At 38.7% G+C, this 21,557-nt stretch overlaps 1 protein-coding gene across 1 annotated transcript in view; it reads right to left on the bottom strand.

The window, feature by feature from the left end:
• Positions 1–1,239: 1,239 nt before the first annotated feature.
• rab15 (RAB15, member RAS oncogene family) overlaps positions 1,240–21,557 on the bottom strand; it is a 24,135-nt gene continuing 3,817 nt past the window's right edge. Inside the window, exons 2-8 of the mRNA XM_074616210.1 lie at positions 21,279–21,557; positions 10,446–10,506; positions 9,539–9,599; positions 7,803–7,880; positions 7,085–7,174; positions 5,379–5,444; positions 1,240–4,071 (exon numbers count right to left, since the gene is read on the bottom strand). The exon at positions 21,279–21,557 is cut by the window's right edge and continues 188 nt beyond it. Of these exons, the coding sequence (XP_074472311.1) occupies positions 3,910–4,071; positions 5,379–5,444; positions 7,085–7,174; positions 7,803–7,880; positions 9,539–9,599; positions 10,446–10,506; positions 21,279–21,402 (642 nt within the window). The 5' untranslated portion in view covers positions 21,403–21,557 and the 3' untranslated portion in view covers positions 1,240–3,909. The remainder of the gene's footprint in view (positions 4,072–5,378; positions 5,445–7,084; positions 7,175–7,802; positions 7,881–9,538; positions 9,600–10,445; positions 10,507–21,278) is intronic.

Below are 21,557 nucleotides of genomic sequence, written 5' to 3'. Positions count from 1 at the left end.
AATTCTCAGTGAGAAAACCCCATCGCTGACGACTAATGACACATTTACATTACTATGGTTTTACTATGAAATGTCAGGCTTTAAAGGGGTTTACGAATAGAGTGGACTTTAGACCATTTAAGGTTTTTAAAGAGACCACCAGATGAAAATTACATGATTCTTTATGGTTGTTTTTGTTGTAAATATTTCCTGTGTAACCCTTCTGACTAATAACTTTCTCACGACGACACATTTTAGGTGCCTTACGCTCTCTGACAAACCAAAAAGAAAACAGAGTTAATAATGTCATCTAGTGGTCAAATTAGGAAGTAACAAAAGTTTGTGATTTGGCATACAGCCGACATATGATGATATTTATCCATATAGGGTTGGGTGATATGATCTGATAAAAATGTGTTGTCCTAAACAATTTTGGAGGTGTGTCAGTCCCAAGTAAAGAATTGTTTGCTAAATCTTTATTATGCACTGGCATTGCTTAAAAGATTGTCAAAGACAATTGTGTGACCCTTTGATCGAGTTAAAAAACAAAACAATGAACAAGAGGTCTGGCCTTTGATTAAGAACGGTTATTATTTTATTCACTTATTTCATAGTATTTAAGTTTATTCTATTTTATTGTTATTTTATTGATCACTTATTATATTGTATTTAATTCGTAGAATTTTATACAATTATCACTTATTTGATTGTATTTAATTTGTAGAATTTTATTTTATTTTATTAATAATTTATTTTATTGCATTTAATTTGAATAATTTGATTGTATTTTATTATTTTATTAATCACATATTTTATTGTATTTACTTTGTATAATTTGATTGTTTTTTATGAATCATTTATTTTATTGTATTTCATTTGTATAATTTGATTGTATTTTATTATTTTATGAATCACTTATTATATTGTATTTCATTTGTAGAATCTTGTTCTATTTTATTGTTATTTTATTAATCACTTATTTGATTGTATTTAATTTGTATAATTTGATTAATCATTTATTGTATTTTATTTGCATAATTTGATTGTATTTTATTATTTTATTAATCACTTACTTTATTGTATTTAATTTGTATAATTTGTATATTATATTATACAATATTAATGTATAAATGTGGAGGATATGCAGTCTACTGTCTTCTCCTGGTATTCAGGGACATTCAGTACTCATTACTCCAACACAGTGCTACAGTATGTACTACAGTATACGTAACCAAGAAGACACACTGAGTCATATATCTGCAAGTATTTACTCATAAACATCTGACATCTTTTCTCCAAGAATAACATGTTGCATGTAATATATTTCCACAAATACGAGTCAAAGTAGTCTAAAAGAAAAAAAAAAAAGAAAAGTAGTTCTTGAAAACAACACAGATACATCGTGTATCTAGAGCTTAGTCCAGAACATCATTCAGTACAACATACTGCCATTTCACACAGTGCACAGATTAACAGCTGTTTTGAGTAGCATTTAGTAAAGTTGCAAAAAAAAAAAAGTAGCCAAAGTTCGTCGTTCGATGATGGTCATTCTGTTTAAACAGGCAACTCTGGTCAAATGCTATGCTTGTGTTACGGTCAGTTGATTATTAACTTCACTGAAGTTGCAATAAAAGAAAGGAAAGAAGAGTGGGCCGCATGCAAAACTCTCGCTTGTCCCTTTTTGAAGTCTGACGGGGGGAAAAATAAATCACTGGACTCTGTACAAAACAGACAGAATGACAGAGACATTATTATCTTTACAGAGGGAATATTTCAGACCATCTAGAATATCACTGTGGACTCATTTATACAGCCCTCTAATGGTAATAATACATTAAATGAATGGCGTATCCTCGTCATGATTCTACTTTGAAAAACCTGGTATGTACAATGCAACGGGCAGTTATCAAACCATCGGTACTATATGATATCTTCTATAATAAACAAAGACTATAAAATGAATAATATCTTCAGTTTTGCTACAGGGAAATTTAAATTTTGCTCTCAAATGTTTCCCTCAGTTAACGACTTATACTGGTGTACTTGATGTGTGGTCTGACATGGATGATATTACAAGCTTCCTCTGTAGCCAATATTTGCATGAAAAACAACAAAAGAAAATAATTAAATTGCTGCATATATTTAGAATCCTTTCGTCGCATTAAAGGAAGTCATTGCAAGTGCAATTACAACCGAAAACACATACACACATAAGAAAAAGACAGAAGTAGCATCATTTACTGTAACACCTCTCCAGCGTTTGTGCTGTTTTCACAAAGCATGTAGCACCCTCTTGTGGTCAAATTCTCACACTACATGTAATGCATTCAATGGTAGAAAGGAGGGGTCAGCAACCTTTACTATCAAAAGGCCAAAAAAATTTACGTCATCCCTGGAGCACTGTATTGAGTTTTGGCAAAATTAGAGGATAAGGCGCTGGGCCGTAGATGTACGTAGGCTATGACGCACAACATATATGACTGAAATGTTTTTCAACTAGAGAATGTAAGAATCACTTTAGGCTTACAGCAATGATAAATGACAATGAACATGTTAAAATTATTATTAATGTTAAAGTTATTAATTTCCATATAATTGGTTTCAAACAGGGAGTTACTGGAGAGGAGATAAAGAGCTGCAGGCATACTTGCCAACCTTGAGACCTCAAAAATAGAGAGGATTTCAAAACAAAAGTGGGGGTTTCCTGCATTTTGGTGACTTTTAAAGAATGAAAATACCAAAATAATGACTACAATGCAAATTTTTTTTGTTAAATTGGCCGATTTATAATTTTACTTTTCATTCAGGAAAGAAAACTGAATAATTTGTGTGAACCTCTGTGAATCTCTGGCACAAATAATCATCAGTTTTTATTCATTCATTAATTGTTTTGCCCCTGCTTGAGTATTCCTTTCCTTCTCTCACTCACTGAAAGACACAATGCAACAACGGCACCACTGCGCTCTGAAACCTGTCGTTTCCAACGGCTTGTGCCACAGCGGCTCAAAATCATGCCGCGGTGTCGCAAGCAGCGCTCTTCCGCCAGAAAACAACGACATTTGGTGTGGCTGTATTGTTGTCCAGGTGGAAACAGTAGGGATTATACATGCTGTATAGTGCCAGAAACATGTTGAGATAACGAAAAGGAAAAAAAGGTGTGAAAAACTGCCAGAGAAATGCGGGAAAATTGTGACCCGAGGAGGAAAACGCGGGAAAATTGGGAGGGTTGGCAAGTATGGCCGCAGGTTGCTGACCCCTGGTAGAAAGGCTATGGGTGCAGGAGCGCTAATACCCACATAAAGGAAAACACTAAAGGGGGGGATGAAGGCCAGATGTAATCAATCAACATTGTTGATTAGCAAGGCAGCCAGCCCCATGATCAATATCTGGGACAGCGTTTGGAAAAATAATGTGAAATATAACATTGAGAAAAAGTTTCAAGTCAGTGGTGGACAATCCCAAGTCTTTCCTCTACATCAAGACACTGTACAAACTCTGTAAGAAAAACATGATAAAATCTTCGTCTCCAGCTCTCCTGGAAGTTTTAAGTCTTTTGGACTGTACGTCAATCGCAGAATTTGTAGCGGACGGGGATTTGCATTTCAAAGACACACTGAACGGAGCAGGAAACAGTGCTTTTAGACAATGAACATTCGGTCCCACCGAGGGAAACCTTGACATTTTGGACCTTCAGTTCACCAAACACTTGGCACAGAGCGGCAAAATGTTTCCACCTTTGTCCTTGAAACTGCTCTCAAACGGCTCGTTATCATTTTTTTGGCGTTGCTCATGTGAAACAGAGGAACATAGCTGGTTTTAAAAGTTGCAGCTCGATGATCCTCTTTGTTTTTTCGACAAAAGGGGGACACATTTTGCCCAGTTTGCAGAGTGTCTGGCGATAACAGTAACACTAACTTGAATAGTTTCTTTTTAACACCAGCAGCCTTTGTCTTGGTCGCCTGCCACGCTGTCACAGAGTCCTTCCTCTTCCTCCAGAGCAGCAAGATTAATCTCGTCATTAGTGGACATCCGGAGAAGATCCAGGTCCTTTTTATTGGCTGCCAGCACCTGTTCAGCCAATCGCGTGAAAGTCTTGGAGGTAAACACAGCCACAGGATAAGACGAGAGAGAGAGAGAGAGATAAGATCATTTGTCACAGTAATGGTACGTGTCCACAGGGGCACTTTTTATCGCGAGGGGGCCGGGACGCTTCCCAACATTGGACGCTTGGTGGGCTGTCCCTAGAAACAAGGCACTCGGCTCCTGATTGGACGAACGCTTTCCCGCCGTTGGCTGCTGCTCCCAGCTTTCAAACCGGAACCAGTATGGAGGCTCGTTTGGAAACTTTCTTCTCTTATTTCATGAAAATAGTTCACTGAAATGTGTTTCTGAAAACATTTGAGGCGAGAAATAAGCCACCAGTTGCTGAATCTGTCTTTATTTTGGATCGGCAACGTTTATTTTAAAAGATTATCGGGAGTTTTGAGAGGCGGCGAGTCGCGTCGGACGCCCGTGATTTGCATAAAGTACATGAGCCCTCAACTTTATGCAAATAAGGAGCGGGCGTCGTGACGCCTAGTCTCTCGAATCGCGACGCCACGCTACCGGAATGCATTGCACGGCTGCTTGCATAGACAATGAATGGAGAGCGTGGAAAGCACGGAGCCTGTGGACACGTACCGTAAGGCCTCATGGCGGGACCTGACGACCACTAGTCCGCACGCCTTGGCAAATCACATCACGAATTCCATCATTTGAAAACCAATCATGTAACGTGGTCAATCTTTTGCAAGCAAATCAAATGTCCAAGTCCATAATTTGACAGCCAATCACGTGTGTGGTCCAACTTTCTAAACGCCAATCAAATGGCGAGGTTTTGAACTTTCTCCGCTGTCTTTCGTCGATATTTTCTCCGTGGTTTTCAGGAGGTAAGGTAAAAAAAAACAATATTCTTGTCTGAAGTTAATTCAATTTAAGTCTTCAGTTTGATTGCATAAATGTTCACATAAATGTCACCACCTCATATAATCGCAATATTTGCAAGGCCAACCATCCCAATGATACATGTAACACATGCTAATCACTTGTGTGGTTGGTTTCTGTAGCGTTAGACTGGTTTTCTTGGTAACACTTTATAATAGTACAAATCATATACTAATGCTAATGCATGATTATGACTTTATTTCAGACCCATGTGGTTAGAGCTCTGGTCTAGTCGTGTGGTCGTGAGTTCAATTCTCCCTGAAGCCTCAGTCCTTTAATTTCATTCTCTTAGATAAATGAAGTTCAATCTGATCTAATAAAGTCATTTCCTCCCATTATATAATCATGCATTGCTTTGATCGTGTTACTACTCTGTACGTGGTCATAAAAAGTCATAGTCAGAGTTCAGACCTCACCTCTGTTATGTTTTGGTTGGTGAAGGCACTTGTCTCAAAGAAGTCCATCCCATAAGCCTTGGCCAGCTGCAAGACAGATAACACGGACACATTTTACTTTGTAGAAAAAAACAAAACAACTTTCTGTTATGGTCTTTTTGAATTAGGAGCTCAGACAACTGACTCGTTGTCTCCTTCCACACAGGAGCAGTATGATCTGCTGCCTGTCAGCTTTTAATGGAAAATGTTAAGCAGCAGGAGGTGAAGCATTAGTCAGTCTTTGTCTGATGTTGGCTTAGTGCGTCAGGGCCTTCAGAGCAGACACAAATGCCAGACTGAATCCACGCCGCAGGTTTCTATACAAGTATCAAGCCCAAAAGGTCCAGCCTTTCGGTGAACTTGGAACCAAAGTTTCTACCAGAACACAAAACCAAGAAGGAAGAAGTTTAGCTGAAATCTGAGCATTATTTCCTTAGAGACCTGAAAATGAATCCAATGATTACAAGCTTTTGTGAAACCCGGGGTAAATGCCTCTGTAAAGGGACAGTTCAACATCTTGGGAAATAAATAAAATAAATAAAATAAATAAAATAAATAAAATAAATAAAATAAATAAAATAAATAAAATAAATAAAATAAATAAAATAAATAAAATAAATAAAATAAGCCTGACAATACCTCTAAAGCTCACCAATTAACATGTTGTATCTGGAACAACAGCCAGGCGCAGTGACTTATTGGAGTTATGTATTTACAGTGAGGTTGCCAGGCAATGATGGACACAGATGGACATTTGCAGATTAAACAAACAAGATATAACATGTTAAATAGTGAGCTTAACACTGAAATCACATCAGAGCAGCAGCTACGTATGGCCTGCAGCGTGCTGCCGTGCAATGTCTATGAAAAACTGCAGCCAAACAAAAATTGGGAAAAGTTTCATTTTAGCGGCGAAGTGCAGCCAGAGAGGAGCCGCAGCCAATCAGTCAACAGATCCAGTGACATGTTGACCTACGCTACAAAGAATTTCTTCCCGCCTGAAACACATGAACGCGCCTCCTGGACACAGAAAACTTTACTTATTATGGCGATAGATGTGACAGAAGGCATAATTGAGCTTTGGACAGAGCTAGCTGTTTCCTCCTGCTTCCAGGCTTTATGCAAATATAAGCTAAGCTAATACCCTTTTCCCACCAAATTTAGCATTTATATGCAGGTATTTTTTTAACGCAGGAAAACCCTCTTAAAAACAGGCAATAGACTCATTTCCCATTGTCAGTAGACGAGTATGCCTTTCTGTTTTTTTTCTGGTGTGTCACGTTTGACGTCACAAACATGCTGGAAAACAGCTTAGGACGGCTACTTCTTTTTATATCTGTTATTCAATCAATCTCGGTTCAGACTAATTTGGACGTATATCTAAAATCACAGATAACAGACGTACTGGATAATTTATACAACAGATAATGCATATAAAACTATTTTAAAATGATATATCTTTTGCTCTTCGTAGGCCACATTCTGTTTGAACCCTGTATTTGTGCAGAGTTGCAGGCTTTTCTAGTGCAAGGGGTTCTTAAAGGAAAATAGGTTGAGAACCACTGAACTAATTTAACTCAAAGAAAACTAGCATCATAATAATGAATATTAGAAAGTAAACCAAGCCAAAGGTCTAATAATCCCTATTGTGTGTAATAGTTACAACACAAAGCCAGTGATGGACTCACCTTGATACCTTGCTCTGTGGCCACCTGCCTCTTGTCCACCTCATCTGACTTGTTCCCTACGAGGATCTTCCGGACCTTCTCAGGAGCGTACTGCAGGGGTTTATCATGTGAAGATAAAGGGAAGGTGTTTACAGATAAGGAAGAGGAATAAAAAACAAAATTAACGAGATAGAGAGAGAGAGAGATTTGAAATGTCAAGAGAATGCAGAGGGGAGAAAACACAGCGCTCAGGAAATGAGATCTAGATTAAAAAGCAAGCGGGAAGCGTGCCAAGATCAACAGAGTGTATATTCGGACAGACGGGTAGAGGAAATTAGGTCCATCATGACTAAATTAATAGAATGAATTCATCTGGGAAATGACAGGGGGAAGCAGGCCAGACGAGACGGCTTCATGAGGACTCAGAGCGGATAGAAATATGTGACTGCAAGAGGAAGAAATCTGCTCCGTTCAATATCTATGACTACACATTTAAGAATATGATGGCAGGTATTTGAAGCTGGAACATAATAAACACAGAAGAACAGTATCCGTCAGGCCAAAGCATTTTATCACACCATGTCAGGCAGCTGTTCTTTGTCAACCTGAAGCCTCAGCACAGTAAGCAGTTGTGTCGTTTTTGCCCTTTTCTACAATGCGGAGGAAAAAAGGCCCTGTTGATCTTAAATCCCCGATCTCTCTCTCTCTCTCTCTCTCTCTCTCTCTCTGTGTGACTCACCTCATCCACATCACTGGCCCACTTCATGATGTGCTGGAAGGATCGCTCACTCGTGATATCATACACCAGGAAGATTCCCTGGAGAGAGACGTTCAAGGATTTTTAAAAAAGACAGACGAGGAGCAGTGCATTTTAAAGCATGTTTTAAATAAAAATCAATTTTGATGTCTTGATGCTTAAAAGCAGCACGGTAAAATCAATACATTTAGAAAGATTAATATGATTCCTGTAAAGAAACCAGACCACTACTTAGAAAGTTGGCAGCCTCTACCAACAATTCATTTAGCATGGTAACTAAGCCACTGGCTGGATTTCCTTTATAACACAGAACAGGAACGGGACACAATTTCATAGCCAGTTTCTGGTAAATAGATAATTCAATTTAAGCCAGTTTAACCTCTTTAAGTACATATACAACAATGTCAGAGCGGTGGTGGTGGTGGTTGTGTTTGGTCATGGAGAGCTACTTATATCCTCCCCACCTACAATACCACTGCTGTGAGATCAAATCTTTTCACAATGTTTTAAAGCTGCTACATGTAGAAAGACCCTCTGAGACCCGCAATCCCGACCGACTTTACCGTCTTGCAGAGGCTATAGCAGGTTCAGTTTTAGAGCTAGAATGAAGGTAGTGATATCATATTAACGAGAAAACCTAAGGAATCCATTGATACCAACCATGTCATGCTAGCTTGTCGGGAAGGAGGCTAAATAACGCTCCAAAGTTAGACTAAATTTTGTCGAGGAAAAACTTTCATGGTAATTTTTTTCACTTCATTTACATTTTTTCACTTCATGATAATCCCATGCAATTTTATACATGCAGTATAAATGTGTTATTTTCACAGTACAAAATGACCTGTGGTGACCTCTAGGATAATCACAGCCTCGTGAAACTTTACAGCCACAAACTAGAGACCTAGAGCATTCAGAGGATGGATGGCTTTGCTAGGTAGATTGACAATAAGGGGGTTTCTGAGCAGTTTACACAACAGAAGTGCTTGCCATCTAATCGCCGGAAAATTAAATTCTTGCAGAAATCTCAAAAGTTTTTTATACCAAATCACAGCATGACTTTGTCTATGGCGTTCCTCAAGGTGTTGGTGTCTTAATGTGGTATTTTGGACGGATTATTGATCATTTTTATCAATTCTTGAGTGGTAAAAAATGGTTAAATTTAGCACTAAATCTGTGTAACAAATGATATCAACCCAAAGAAATGCTGTAACAACTTATGAGACATGGTAGAGCATGGGAATGGCCATCATATACTTCTATCATAATGTTCCAAGCCCTTATGCACTTTCACTATTTATTTGAATTCATTATTTTATGTTTATTTCTGATTTATGACAATAACAACATGACACACAGTGCTGAGCTGCATCTCAAATTAATCTTCAGGTTCCCAGCTTTCAGATGATGTACACCACTTCTATGTTGACCTGCTATCTCCCCCTAAAGACCACCTGTACCCTCCAAAAATGACAAAAGTAGAAGTCTATTGTGGGTCTCAAAGGGTTAAAAGCAACTAAATGGTTCATCAAAACATCTGAAGTGGTGCCAAGTAATGAGGCATGAAGTAATATCTTGTTGCTGTAACAAATTTAATTTCAAAGATAAACTTGATTTAATTTTGTTATGCTACCTCGTAGTAGTAATAATGTTACATTAATGTGTGTAAAGTGACTCTGCAGCAGCAGCAGAGTGAATGGAGGAGAGTTGAGGTGAACTACCTGTGCTCGTCTGTAGTACTGCTTAGTGATGGTCTGGTATCTTTCTTGGCCTGCAGTGTCCCTGCAAAGACAACAAGCATATATGAACATGAACATGCATAGATATATTTGTGAGATTATAATATGATAACATAAAATAAATTTGACCAAACACCTAAAATTCTTAATTATTTTGATTTTCTTCTTTCTTCTCTTCTTAATGTGAACCATGTACAGTATCTCTAATAGGGCTGTTACGATATCAAATTTTCACTACATGATTATTGTGGCCAAAAATAATTCACGATGATGATATTTTCATGATATCTATAGAAAATTTGAAGTAATAATAATAATAATAATAATAATAATAAAGCACTGCTGGGTCTTTGTGGTAATCACATACAAGCAATTTTAATTAATTATTGTCATGTAAAATAAAGGTATTTTAATTTTAAACAACCCCTACAGAGGATTAATCTTTGAAGGAGACTTGCATTTTATACTTTTTTTGAGACCATATTCCATCCATGCCAATGAGCCCCTCACGAGATTAAATATACATTATAATTAAGTTTAGGAAAAGCTCATGGCTCCAGTTTATAAAAGCTAATATTAGGTCTGTGACAGGATACAAACTCCAGACTCCTGCATGAAAAGTAAGAGTCTGAAACTACTGGAATAAGTTTACAAAACACTATCAATGTGCAAGTTTGTCATCGTAGAACTTAAAATATAAAGAGGTCAAGACCTCAGTGTTGGTAGAGGTAGCTAACCTACAGCCCTGAACATTATCATGACAGTGCAAACATATTTACAAATTAATAATATCCCTTCAACCAGAACTACTGTTGTGTAATATCTCATAACATTTTGTTAATCTCCTGCACGAGGTCTTCCAGCACGGCGCCCCATGCCACTATCTTACCATATCTGTATCCGTACTTTGATACCATCTATTACTAGTGTCTTCATTTTGAAGTCGACTCCTGCGGGAGAGAAAAGATATGGTTAGAAAACATTACATGCACTCTAAATGTATTCAGACTAAATGGGTCTGAATCTTCTCGTTTGCACTTTGCACTCAATAATTGACTGAAATCAATTAACCCGGGTCGGCGTGTCTTTTACAGACAGAGGTTCACCAACAGTATCTGCTGCAGCTTTGTAACATCATACAGAGCATTAACGCAACGAGAGCCGCTGTATAATCAGCCTGTTAGGAGATTGGGCTAATGATCCAGCGAGCTCGAGTCCTCGTTTAGTTCAGTTCTCTGCATCGATCGCACAGGAGGTGAACTAAAGGGAGAAAAGGGCAAAACGAGAGCGTAACACACCACAGAGGAGGAGATGAGAGTAAAGAGGAAGAGCTGAGATGAGGAGGGGGTGTCAGTCACGCTTCAGTGATCTCTGATCTGTTTCAGACCACAGAAAATCACAGGCAGGGCCAATTTTTTATTTCTATCAAGACTCACCCTGTGTTCATTCTTGAAGGCCAGAATAGATATTGATATACTTGAAGAGGAGAGGTGCTGATACTCCATATTTTGTGCTGATGTTAAGTATTTTTTTATGCTTTTATAACAAAAAGTAAATCCACGTATATGGTAGGGCTGCACTATTAATTGAAATTTGATCAAAATTGCAATATGGTCTACTGTAATTTTCAAATTGCAGGATGAGGAAGAAATTGCAATATTAGTTAAAGGCAAAATGTGTGTCAAAATATTTAATTTTAAATTAAATATTGTGGTGCTGCAGAGATGTCCTGGCCTACTTGTCCACATCATATTCTACAGACTTAAGTAAACATCTTTGTTTGGTACAGAATAGATGACCGCAAATATCACACCATAATCATTTGAATATGTTTTTCAATGAAAATGAGAATAATGATGTAAAAATGACCATTCCCTCTAATATCGCAAATCATATCGCAAATTGCAATATCAGTTCAAATAATAGCATTTCGATTTTTTTGTAACCCTAATAATATGTTAAATTACATTGCCTTACATTATGGCCTAATTGTTATTTCAAGTCTTCTCTACAATGCCAGGCATGTAATTGTGGTGGAGAATACTAAATCCCTTTAATCGCCTCTACATTTCAAAATATTTAGTCTAAAAAAAATATCAGAATCAGCCTTAAAAACCCCAGAATGTGTAAAGCATATGCAATGGTAGAGTGTAAACTCCTCTTTATTCCCAGAAACATTACCAAAGATCATGAATGGATTACTTCAGGGTTTAAACAGACTATCTTTATCTACAGCTTTAAGGATATACTGAAGTTCAGGTGTAGTTTTCAAACAACAGCAGCAACATTTTGCTGAAAAATTTAGGATTATGGTTAACCTGCAAAGTGGCATTAAAATGATGGAATAGCAGCACTTCTCTGTTTGTGATATGGGGGTGTCTTGCTGCCAAGTAGGTATTTATATTTCTTTGCCTAGACCCATTTATTATAATCCGTCCATGCTGATGATATGACCTTGTTCTCCTCAATGGTAGCTAATACTACCAACCAACAATAATAATAAACAATAGCAATAATAAACATATTTATGAACATCTTCACGAGATAAAATCATAAATAGTATCTGATGTTTAACATTGAAATATATGAGTTTAACCCTGAACTCTGCCTCTACTAAATTCTTTATATGCTGTCTCTTTTATTCCTCGACTGTCTCCTCAGACTAATGCATCCGAGTCGTTAAAAAGCAAACCCACCGGCTTCTACATAGACCACACTAATCCCTGAGAAATCAATTAGCAGTTCATCCCAATTAACCTGACACTCATCACCCATGTGTCACAGCCGGCATCACGCTCTCAGAGAAAGAGCTACTGAGTCCAATCGATCCACATAACTGGAAGAAGAAGAAGAACTGCCGTTTGTGGTTTTTATGGCTGCATTTCTGCAGGGTTAGTAGTCGGCTATTCCAAGAGTCTGACATACAAGAAACAGCTGACAGATGTGTACTATCGGCTGATTTGAGTCTGTGTGTGTTTTGTTAAAAACAAGCTAGAGTGAAGGGAAGACTCCGCGGAGGCTGCAGCTCACTGACTCGACAGTATGAGGCCTCATTTAAGTCGTGAGGCGGCTTTTGCCTTTGACTAGAGAGCATCCAGACTAAGTGAAAGGTCAGCATAACAATCAGTGGCTTGCTTTGCCTGAGGCTGGAGAGGAAATCATGGAAAAGAGGCCGTCTTCCTGCATCATTGTCCAAGCTGTATTAGCGGCTTATAAAGCTCCAGTCAGGAGTCATCCATGCAAACAGACAGCGCTGATTTAAATATGAAATGCAGATCTAGACTAATGGATTCTCCAGCTGTGCAGTGGGTGTCTCGTCTACAGCAAGGGGGAGGACCAAATCTAGAAACTTAAAAAAATAAATCAAGAAGACTACACAGGAAAGTCATATGAGAATAAATAAAATCAGCAGTGAGTCTCTCAGACATTATTACCATGTATATATATATATATATATATTTATATAAAGAAACACACTTCAGCCCACTCTGTCTGCGTTCTGCTGTTAAACTAATAAATTGTTTGGGCAGCCATCTGATTGCTCTGCATTGTTTTATAACAGCCGAGCAAAATGAGGCTGTTTTATAGATCCAGGTGCACTCCTAACCGTCGTGAAAAACAATGAATGACCCAGCAGGCTGTTGCAAAGGTTTAACAGCCTCTCTTTATTAGAGGCTTTATATCCAAAATACTCTGCGTGTTCCCATCACGACGGCAGAAGTCACACTTGCTGCACAATTGTTCAATCTGCATAAGGAGTTGTGCAGAAAGTCCTGAATGTTACTGCTACAGGGAACATTAGAGGTGTGTGTATGTCCTCTGCCATAGATATAAAACTGTTTTATCATCATAAAATTAAAGTGGCAGTAGGCAGTATATTTTTGGCATCATAATAACCTTTCAGCATATTGTAATTCAAGTGTTCTGAGAGATAACTAGACTTCTGCACCTCCTCATGGCTCTGTTTTCTTGGCAAAGAGTAAGGGTGTGTTCCAATTCGCGTACTTCTGTACTTACACTTACTATTTTGAGTGCATAAGTGCGTTCAGTGTGGAACGCTGGACACTTTTCACACTCAATTGTCGCCTTCTTGGCTACGTAGCGGAAGGGGCAGGACCACGACCACTATTCAAACATACGTAGATAACAGAATAAAACAATACAATACGTAAACATACCGGTGCATTTTCAGCCAACAGGAGGACACATCGTAGGCGACGACGTTGGAAACGTAATTTCCACTCTGCTTTAATTTTTTTCTTCAACAAAGCAGGCAGATATTTTGGCGGTAGTGGACGGGTAAAACCTGAAGGAGGCAGCAGTGCGACACAAAGGATGCCAGCTGCCGTAAAACACAGAAGAAGAAGAAGATATTTTGGCGGGTAGCGAGCAGCGGTGAAATGTTGTGATCGTCATTTCCGGTCAGTGCGCCACAGAGTATTCAATTTGAGACGACCCTACCCCGTTGAAATTTACGCACTACTCAAGTAAGTACACTCAGTGCACTACATTGAAGTGCACTTCAGGAAGTACGTAGATTGGAACACACTCTAAGTAAGTAAATAGTTATAATAGTATGGATATTTTATTGTTCAACACAGGCCATTTCAGTAGAGACATTAAAATGATGACAATAGAATAGAAATCATTTATTTTTAGTTTTGTTTGGCACTTTGTAGGCGGACGTTTAACTAGCGTCATTATGGTAGTGGGCTGGATTACATATTCATACTGCACACCCACATAACGGGAAAAACAACCATTTTTACCTAGTAAACGAAACTCAATTCCAACACCAAGCAACTGACTAACTAAATGAGCAGGCTTTCAAATGTAAACTAAAACTACACGTTTTACTTAAATGTACTTTCACTGCACACCACACTGTACACTTTAGACTGACTGAAGTCTTGAGAATAATTCAGCTGTTCTGGCTTTAAAAAATGTTAAATCACAAAGAGTAGCTTGAAAAAAAAGTCATCCTTGCCTCTCGTCTTCAGAGAGAACTGTGACAATGGAGACGAGCACAATGTGCGAGGAGAGACAGCAGTTAATTTAACATGGCAGCCTTTCACAATCAGCGGTGTGAAAGCCATGTAAAAACTAATGGCTACACACCCAAAATTGACTTGATGAATTACCGGGATGACTGTGTTCGACTGTGCAAGACGGATTAGGCGGTGACACGTGTCAGTGTGCTGTAGGTAATGGCGACAGGCTCACTAATGGACGGACGGATGGATGCTCTGGCACTGACTCACATTCACTGGGGAGTGGGTCTGTCATCCATGACCATCGTACTAACAGAAGACAGCCGACAGCTGTCAACAGCTGCTGTCTTTAGGGCACGGCAGGACGAGGGACAAACATTTATGAACTATGAACTATCTGGACTGAACAACGAAACTTTGTATTGACCTCCTGTATGAAATTAAACATGTATAACGGCTCATAGTGGTTATAGTTCATACCAGACCAGAGTTACACAGCATTTATATTTAGATCAGGATTTTAGTCATGCACATAATTGAATCTGAATCTTGAAAATTGAGCCTGACCAGAAATGCCAAAGATATTTATATCTCTGACATAATTTAAGATTAAGTTTATATACTATACTATTATGTTTTATACATCACTTATACGTCATTTTACGGATTATGAGACAATGGGCCCCACCCCGAACAAGAGCTACAAATTCGAAGAGATATCTTTGGTTGTTTTGCATCTCTTTGTAGACATTTTGTGCCTCTTTTTGGTCGTATTCTGTCTCTTTTTGGTCATTCTGTGTCTCTTTGTAGACATTTTGGCCTCTTTTTGATCATATTTGGTCTCTTATTGGGTTATTTTGTGTCTCTTTTGATCGTATTCTGTCTCTCTTCGGTTATTTTTTGTCTGTTTTTGGTCGTTTTTCACCTCTTTGTAGATGTTTTGTGCCCTTTTTTGGTTGTATTCTGTCTGGTGGTTGGTTTCTTGGTTATTTTGTGTCTCTTTTTGGTCATTTTGCATCTCTTTGTAGTCGTTTTGCATCCCTTTTTGGTTATATTGTGTCTCTTTTTGGTTATTTTGTGTCTCTTTATGGTTGTTTTGTGTCTCTCTGTAGTCATTTTGCACCTCTTTTCGGCCATATTCTTTTTTGTTTTTGTTTTTTTGTTTCTCATTTTGGTCATTTTGCGTCACTGTGGTAGCTTTGTGTCTCGGTCATATTATGTCTCTTTGTTGTTGTTTCACAACTTCAAACAGAGGCTCCAACAGGTTAGGGGCCCCTGGGCCTGTGTCCAGTAGACCCGTTTAGTAATCCGTCCATGGATTTGGTCTGGCTACAGCTATAACTTCTATAAAGTAATATCACACCTTTTATGTTCCTAGAAATCCAGGAGGAAGTGAAGGCTGTGACAGCACCTCTGATTTCTCTGATAACTCTTTATGAGATCTGCGGTGGCTGTGACCCGACGCCCGGACCTTTAGACTAATGAGCTTATCGAGCAGCGGCGGGCCGAGTGTACGGCCAGGTCGTGACCATAACACCACTGGGATCGCCACCAGGAGGACAGCTGCTTATTGAGCTATGATATAGGGCCGGGGCCTGGCTCCTACTTCATAGGTGTTGTGACAGCCAGGAGCTCCGAGGAGTCCGGGGACGAGACCGCCGAGGTAACGGTGACGAAGATTAAACTCAGCAGTGTGACTGAATAGCATTAATAAATCATCTCTGCAGCTGCTCTTTGCCAGAGAAATGTGCACTCTGGGGTCCAGACGAGGAACAGAGTGACCCGTTAAAATAAAATGTGCTACCTGGGTGAGAGAGGGTTTATTGGTCCTTCAGGTGAGATCAGAAAACCTGCTGCCAACGATGCTGGACTGGTTTGATTTTACTGATATTGAAAGGGAGTAAAAGTCAGAGTTTTTATTTTATAGTGAGCTGTAACCAGGGAAAAAGTCAAATTTTTATTTGATCTTATAGCGAGGTGTTTATCCTTATCTATATTTCTGATTATCCCATGTACTGTCAAAAAGCCTTGGCGGATCAACAATGGTGGTTTTGAAAGCAGGTCTCGCTCTGTGCTTTCTTTTGTGTTTGAAATTCTTTGATAGTCTGAATACAAAACCCGGACTGTCCTTCAACTTCTTGAAAGATTGCAGAAATAATTAACAAGACCACAAAGTTAAAATATACAGTATATCTGCTGTATGTCCTGTAGCCTGTAAAGATTAACTTTATCAATGTTAATGTTTCCCATTGACCTGTCGTTGATTGCCGGAAAAAAAAGCATTTAAAGGCCGGGAGAAAGTTGTGTTAAAGGACCAGTGTGTAGCATTTAGAGGGGACTATTAGCGGACATGGAATATAATGTTCATAACTATGTTTTCATTAGTGTATAATCACCTGAAACTAAGAATTGTTGTGTTTTCGTTAGCTTAGAATGAGCCCTTCATATCTACAAAGGGAGCGGGTCCTCTTCACGGAGTACGCCATGTTGCTCCGCCATGTTTCTACAGTAGCCCAGAACGGACAAAGCCTTTCACATTTTTACATTACCTGAAGTTCTCTGACACGCTTGTGAAACTGCGGTAACGTGGTACCGACTTCCATTGTTCCTAAAGTAGTGTTATGAGCAAGGCGAACGGCGTTACCAGGGTTTTGCACTCGGTGGCTCATGTCACAGCAGTCTTGGAAAGGGAGGAGTGAGCGGAGGGGTACTCAGTTGGTTGCAATCTGCAACCACACCACTAGATGCCACCAAATCCTACACACTGTACCTTTAAACGTGAACCCAAATTAGCATAAAATTCTCAAATTGATAGATTATAGCCCAGGAAACAGCCCCTGTCCACTACTACTTTATTGTGTTTTTGTTCTGGAGCGGTTTCAAGCCACTTAGTTCAAATTAAGCAAAATCTTGATGCTACAGCATACAATAATATTTTAGACAATATTGTGCTCCCAGCTTTGTGGCAGCAGTTTGGGGAAGTTTGGTGTGGAAGACCTTGACTGGCCTCCCTCTGGGATGAAAAGAAATGATGTTCTTGTGGCTGAAAGGGAGCAAATCCCTGCAGCCAGGGTCCAAAATCTCAATAGAAGAGTGAAGGCTGTTATAGCAGTGTATTAATGTCCATAGTTTTGATGTTTATCAGTCACATAGCAGTAATGTTTGGGTGTCCATACACTGTCTCTGCATCTATTCATCATCACACTGTTTGCTCAGCGTCTGGATTTTTAGGGGTTTATTTTTTATGCATAACAGCAGGAGATGTTTATAAATAAGACTCTCATGAGCTTTTCATCCTCTAATGTTTATGGAAAAACATAGTTGAATACAGCCCTCCGTGGGTGAGAGGTCCCTGCAGTTTTTGAGATAATTAAGAGCAAAAACTGAGCTGTAACGGAAACTGATGAATTATGGAGCTTCGCGTGAGGAGGATTTATATCCCTCGGTGACCGTGAAGGGTGGGAAATTATTTATTGATCCTCGGCAGGAGAGCACTGACGGTGGTCACTCTTGATCTCTCTGTATCTTTGGACGTTATCGGGCTTGTTTAGTCTGAGAGGAGAGGAGTTTGAATCATTGCAGACCTCCCAGCTTATAGACACAGTCTGCTGCCCACAACTATTCAGACCAAAACAAATATCTGGACTCAACACAAGAGCCTGATCTCTGTGGCATCCAGCTGTGGTGCAACAAAAGCACAAAAAGATGACTACATGCAGACAGACTTGCAGTTATATGAACAACGCTCTATACAAGTGTCCTATAGAGCGCTATAGGTGCATGCCTTAAAATAGCATACTGCAGTCTTGTTATGAGTATATACTGGTTGGAGCAAAAGAGTGTAAAACTTGAGTGTGAGCCTCATGCTGTGGCTGTGGGGTGTTTGCAGGAGTTCACTGAGAGATCAAACATCATAAATATCATAAAGGCTTTGAATTCACCATGAAGGCTTCCATGCAAACACACAAAAAAATGTTAATAAATGATGTTAAAATGAACAATTAATGGTGGAATTGTATTCTCTCTGTCTTTTCTGTTGGATCTTTTCAGACGCCATCTGTCTGCAAATCCCATCGTGACCGCCAGCTTCATGATTTATTGTCCTGACCTTATTCAGACAATATATTCTCTATCTTTTCAACAAAAAGTCAGCTATCCATCACAACCAAGAGGAACATTTCCTGACTCTGATATCTGTATTTCATTTTCTCCATATGACGGCTGCACAAGATTGTCGGATAGTAGTTGCTATAACACAAAGAACAGGAGCTCACTGGGAGAAAATATCTCTATTGACTGACACACCCACAAACATACACACGGCCTTGCCACAGAAGAAGAGATAACAGACTCAGCCGCAGCATGTGGAAAAAACGAACACTGCTTACTACTGTACATCCTTATTTCCCCTCGCCTCAAAGTGAAGCATGGAAATGCGCCTGTCATGCTCTGAATCCTAACTATGGAGGTAGATATACTGCACAGCCCATATTAACTGAGAGGAGAGAGGCTGGTTCAGCTTTGCTGAGTCAATAGTCGTCTTTAGGGATGTGGCAAACCAATGACTAAAGGTAGGAAGCGATTTGACTGATGTTGCAATTGCGATATGATTTGCGATATTAGAGGGAATGATCATTTTTACTCCATTATTCTCATTTTTATTGAAAAACATATTAACATTGTGATTTTCGCAGGGATCTGTACCAATGAAAGGTGTTTACTTAAGTCTGTAGAATATGACGTGTACATGTAGGTCAGGACATCTCTGCAGCAACACAGTATTTAATCTAAAATGGTATGACACATATTTCGCCTTTTACAAATATTGCGATTTTAACGAATACTGCAATTTGAAAATTGCATAGGCCGTATTGCTATTTTGATAAAATTTAGATTAATTGTGCAGCAGAAGAGATGCTGTTAGTTTGCTCTCTATACTCTGAATTAATAGAAGAAGAAGGAGCTGGATTTGTTTTCCTTGTTAATTTATAAATCATTTGGTCTATGTAACATCAGAAAATGCCCACAATAATTTGCCAGATCTCAAGCTGATGCCTTTAAATTGCTATTTTCGTACAAAACCAAAAGATATTCAGTTTACTGTGACTGATGAGGAAGCTGAAACCATCATGTTTTGCTTGAAAACCAACCTAATCAATTAACCAATTATCAAAATAGTTGCTGATTAATTTCTGTCAAACCAACTCTGGTTATATTTGTTCCATTATTGTTTGGCAGGAGGGAATTGAGACTGTCAGGGCCTCCTCAAAAATGAACAAACGTCACACTAAGGACATTGACAATGTTGTTGTCAGGCTATTAAATAGGCGTTATCAGTCACTATAAGCCCCATAGATGTGGGTCAATAGGGGCCTACTACACCTTCTGCATTGTAAAAGTGAAAGTGAAACTTAAAAGCAACATGTTCTAACACATAAAAAACTGAATGAAACGTTACGTTTTGAACACAAACAAAGAGACTTCTTTAGGTTTAGACAATAAAACTACAACTTCTTTAGGTTTAGGTAACAAAACTACAACTTCTTTAGGTTTAGGCAACACAACTACAACTTCTTTAGGTTTAGGTAACAGAACTACAACTTCTTTAGGTTTAGGCAACAAAACTACAACTTAGTGGTCAAGTTTAGTGAAAAACATTGTGTTTTGGCTTAAAATAATACTAACAAAGACATACAGAACAGATATAAAATAGTTTTATATCTGTTCTGTATCTATTTGTATATCTATTTTATATATGTTTTATATCTATGGCTGTTGTGGTCTTTTATACTGTCTTTTGGTGATTGACCATGTGAATAGATGATAAAACCTACTAGTGGGTGTAGCAGGCCCATATTGACCCATATCTATTCAAGATTCAAGAGATTCAAGATGTTTATTGTCACACCGGTTATAGAAAGTACAATCGTGTGAAATACTTTTCGTTGGGAAGCTCCAAGTAAGTTACGTAGCAAAAAAATAATAAAATAATAAAATACAAAATAAAAGTGTATTTAAAAATAATATACAGTATAATAATAAAGGAAGTACTTGGTATATGGTAACTATAGAAGCAATATATATATGGGAGCAGTAGAGGTTGCATACTATACATATATATCTACATACTATACATACATCTATGGAACTTATAGCGACTGATAATGCCTATTGAATAACCTGACAACAGTCTAATTGCTGGAACATGCATGACAGACATGTATTATTTCTGCTAACTTATAAAGTACTGAAATAAAACTTAATTTATTTTAATCAGGAGCTACCTAACAGGAGTCCCAAGAGCCCAGTCTGGTGGGTGTCTTGTGCAAAACACACCATATTCCCAAATATAAAAGTATATCTTTGCTATTATTTTTAATATGGCACTTGGTTGCACTGGCATTGCCAAGTGCTGATATAGTTGGTAAACTCATCTGCATGGCTGCCAAGTGTTGGATCTTCCCCCTCAGGGCTTTCCCCAGCCGATGCAATTAAGCTGATTTTACAGTTAACACTCTCTTTATTCCAGCTGAATACACTAATTAAATCTAAACAATTTAAATTCCTCATCAGATCTGAGTTAAATTGAAAATGCAATGGCCACAAAAGAAGAAGAGGGGGATGCGCATAAGACATCAACAGGAAAACGCAGAAAGATGCATGCAAAACGTTAATTAAAGCAGGTATTTTAATGCAAATGTGCAGAAATAAGTGGTGGTGCAGAGTCTTACCGATGGTGGAGATGTGAGAAGGGTGAAATTCGTTGTCCGTGAATCTGCATAACAAACATGTTTTCCCAACACCAGAATCTCCGAGGAGCAGGAGTCGGAAGAGCACATCGTACTGCTTAGCCATGGTGGTGGTGGTGGATGTATATATAGTGTTGAATTATAAAAAAGCTCCAGTCAGAGATAACTCAGAGATAAATGATGGATCTCTCCTCTCCTGCAGCCCATGTCTGCTCAGACAGTCACCATCACCACCAGGAGGCTTTGAGCTGGATGCTGCTT

Source organism: Sebastes fasciatus, chromosome 18 (assembly GCF_043250625.1).
Source record: "Sebastes fasciatus isolate fSebFas1 chromosome 18, fSebFas1.pri, whole genome shotgun sequence".
Lineage (NCBI taxonomy): Eukaryota > Metazoa > Chordata > Actinopteri > Perciformes > Sebastidae > Sebastes > Sebastes fasciatus.
Note: the sequence above shows the minus strand (reverse complement) of the source record. Positions and strands in the feature narration are given on the sequence as shown.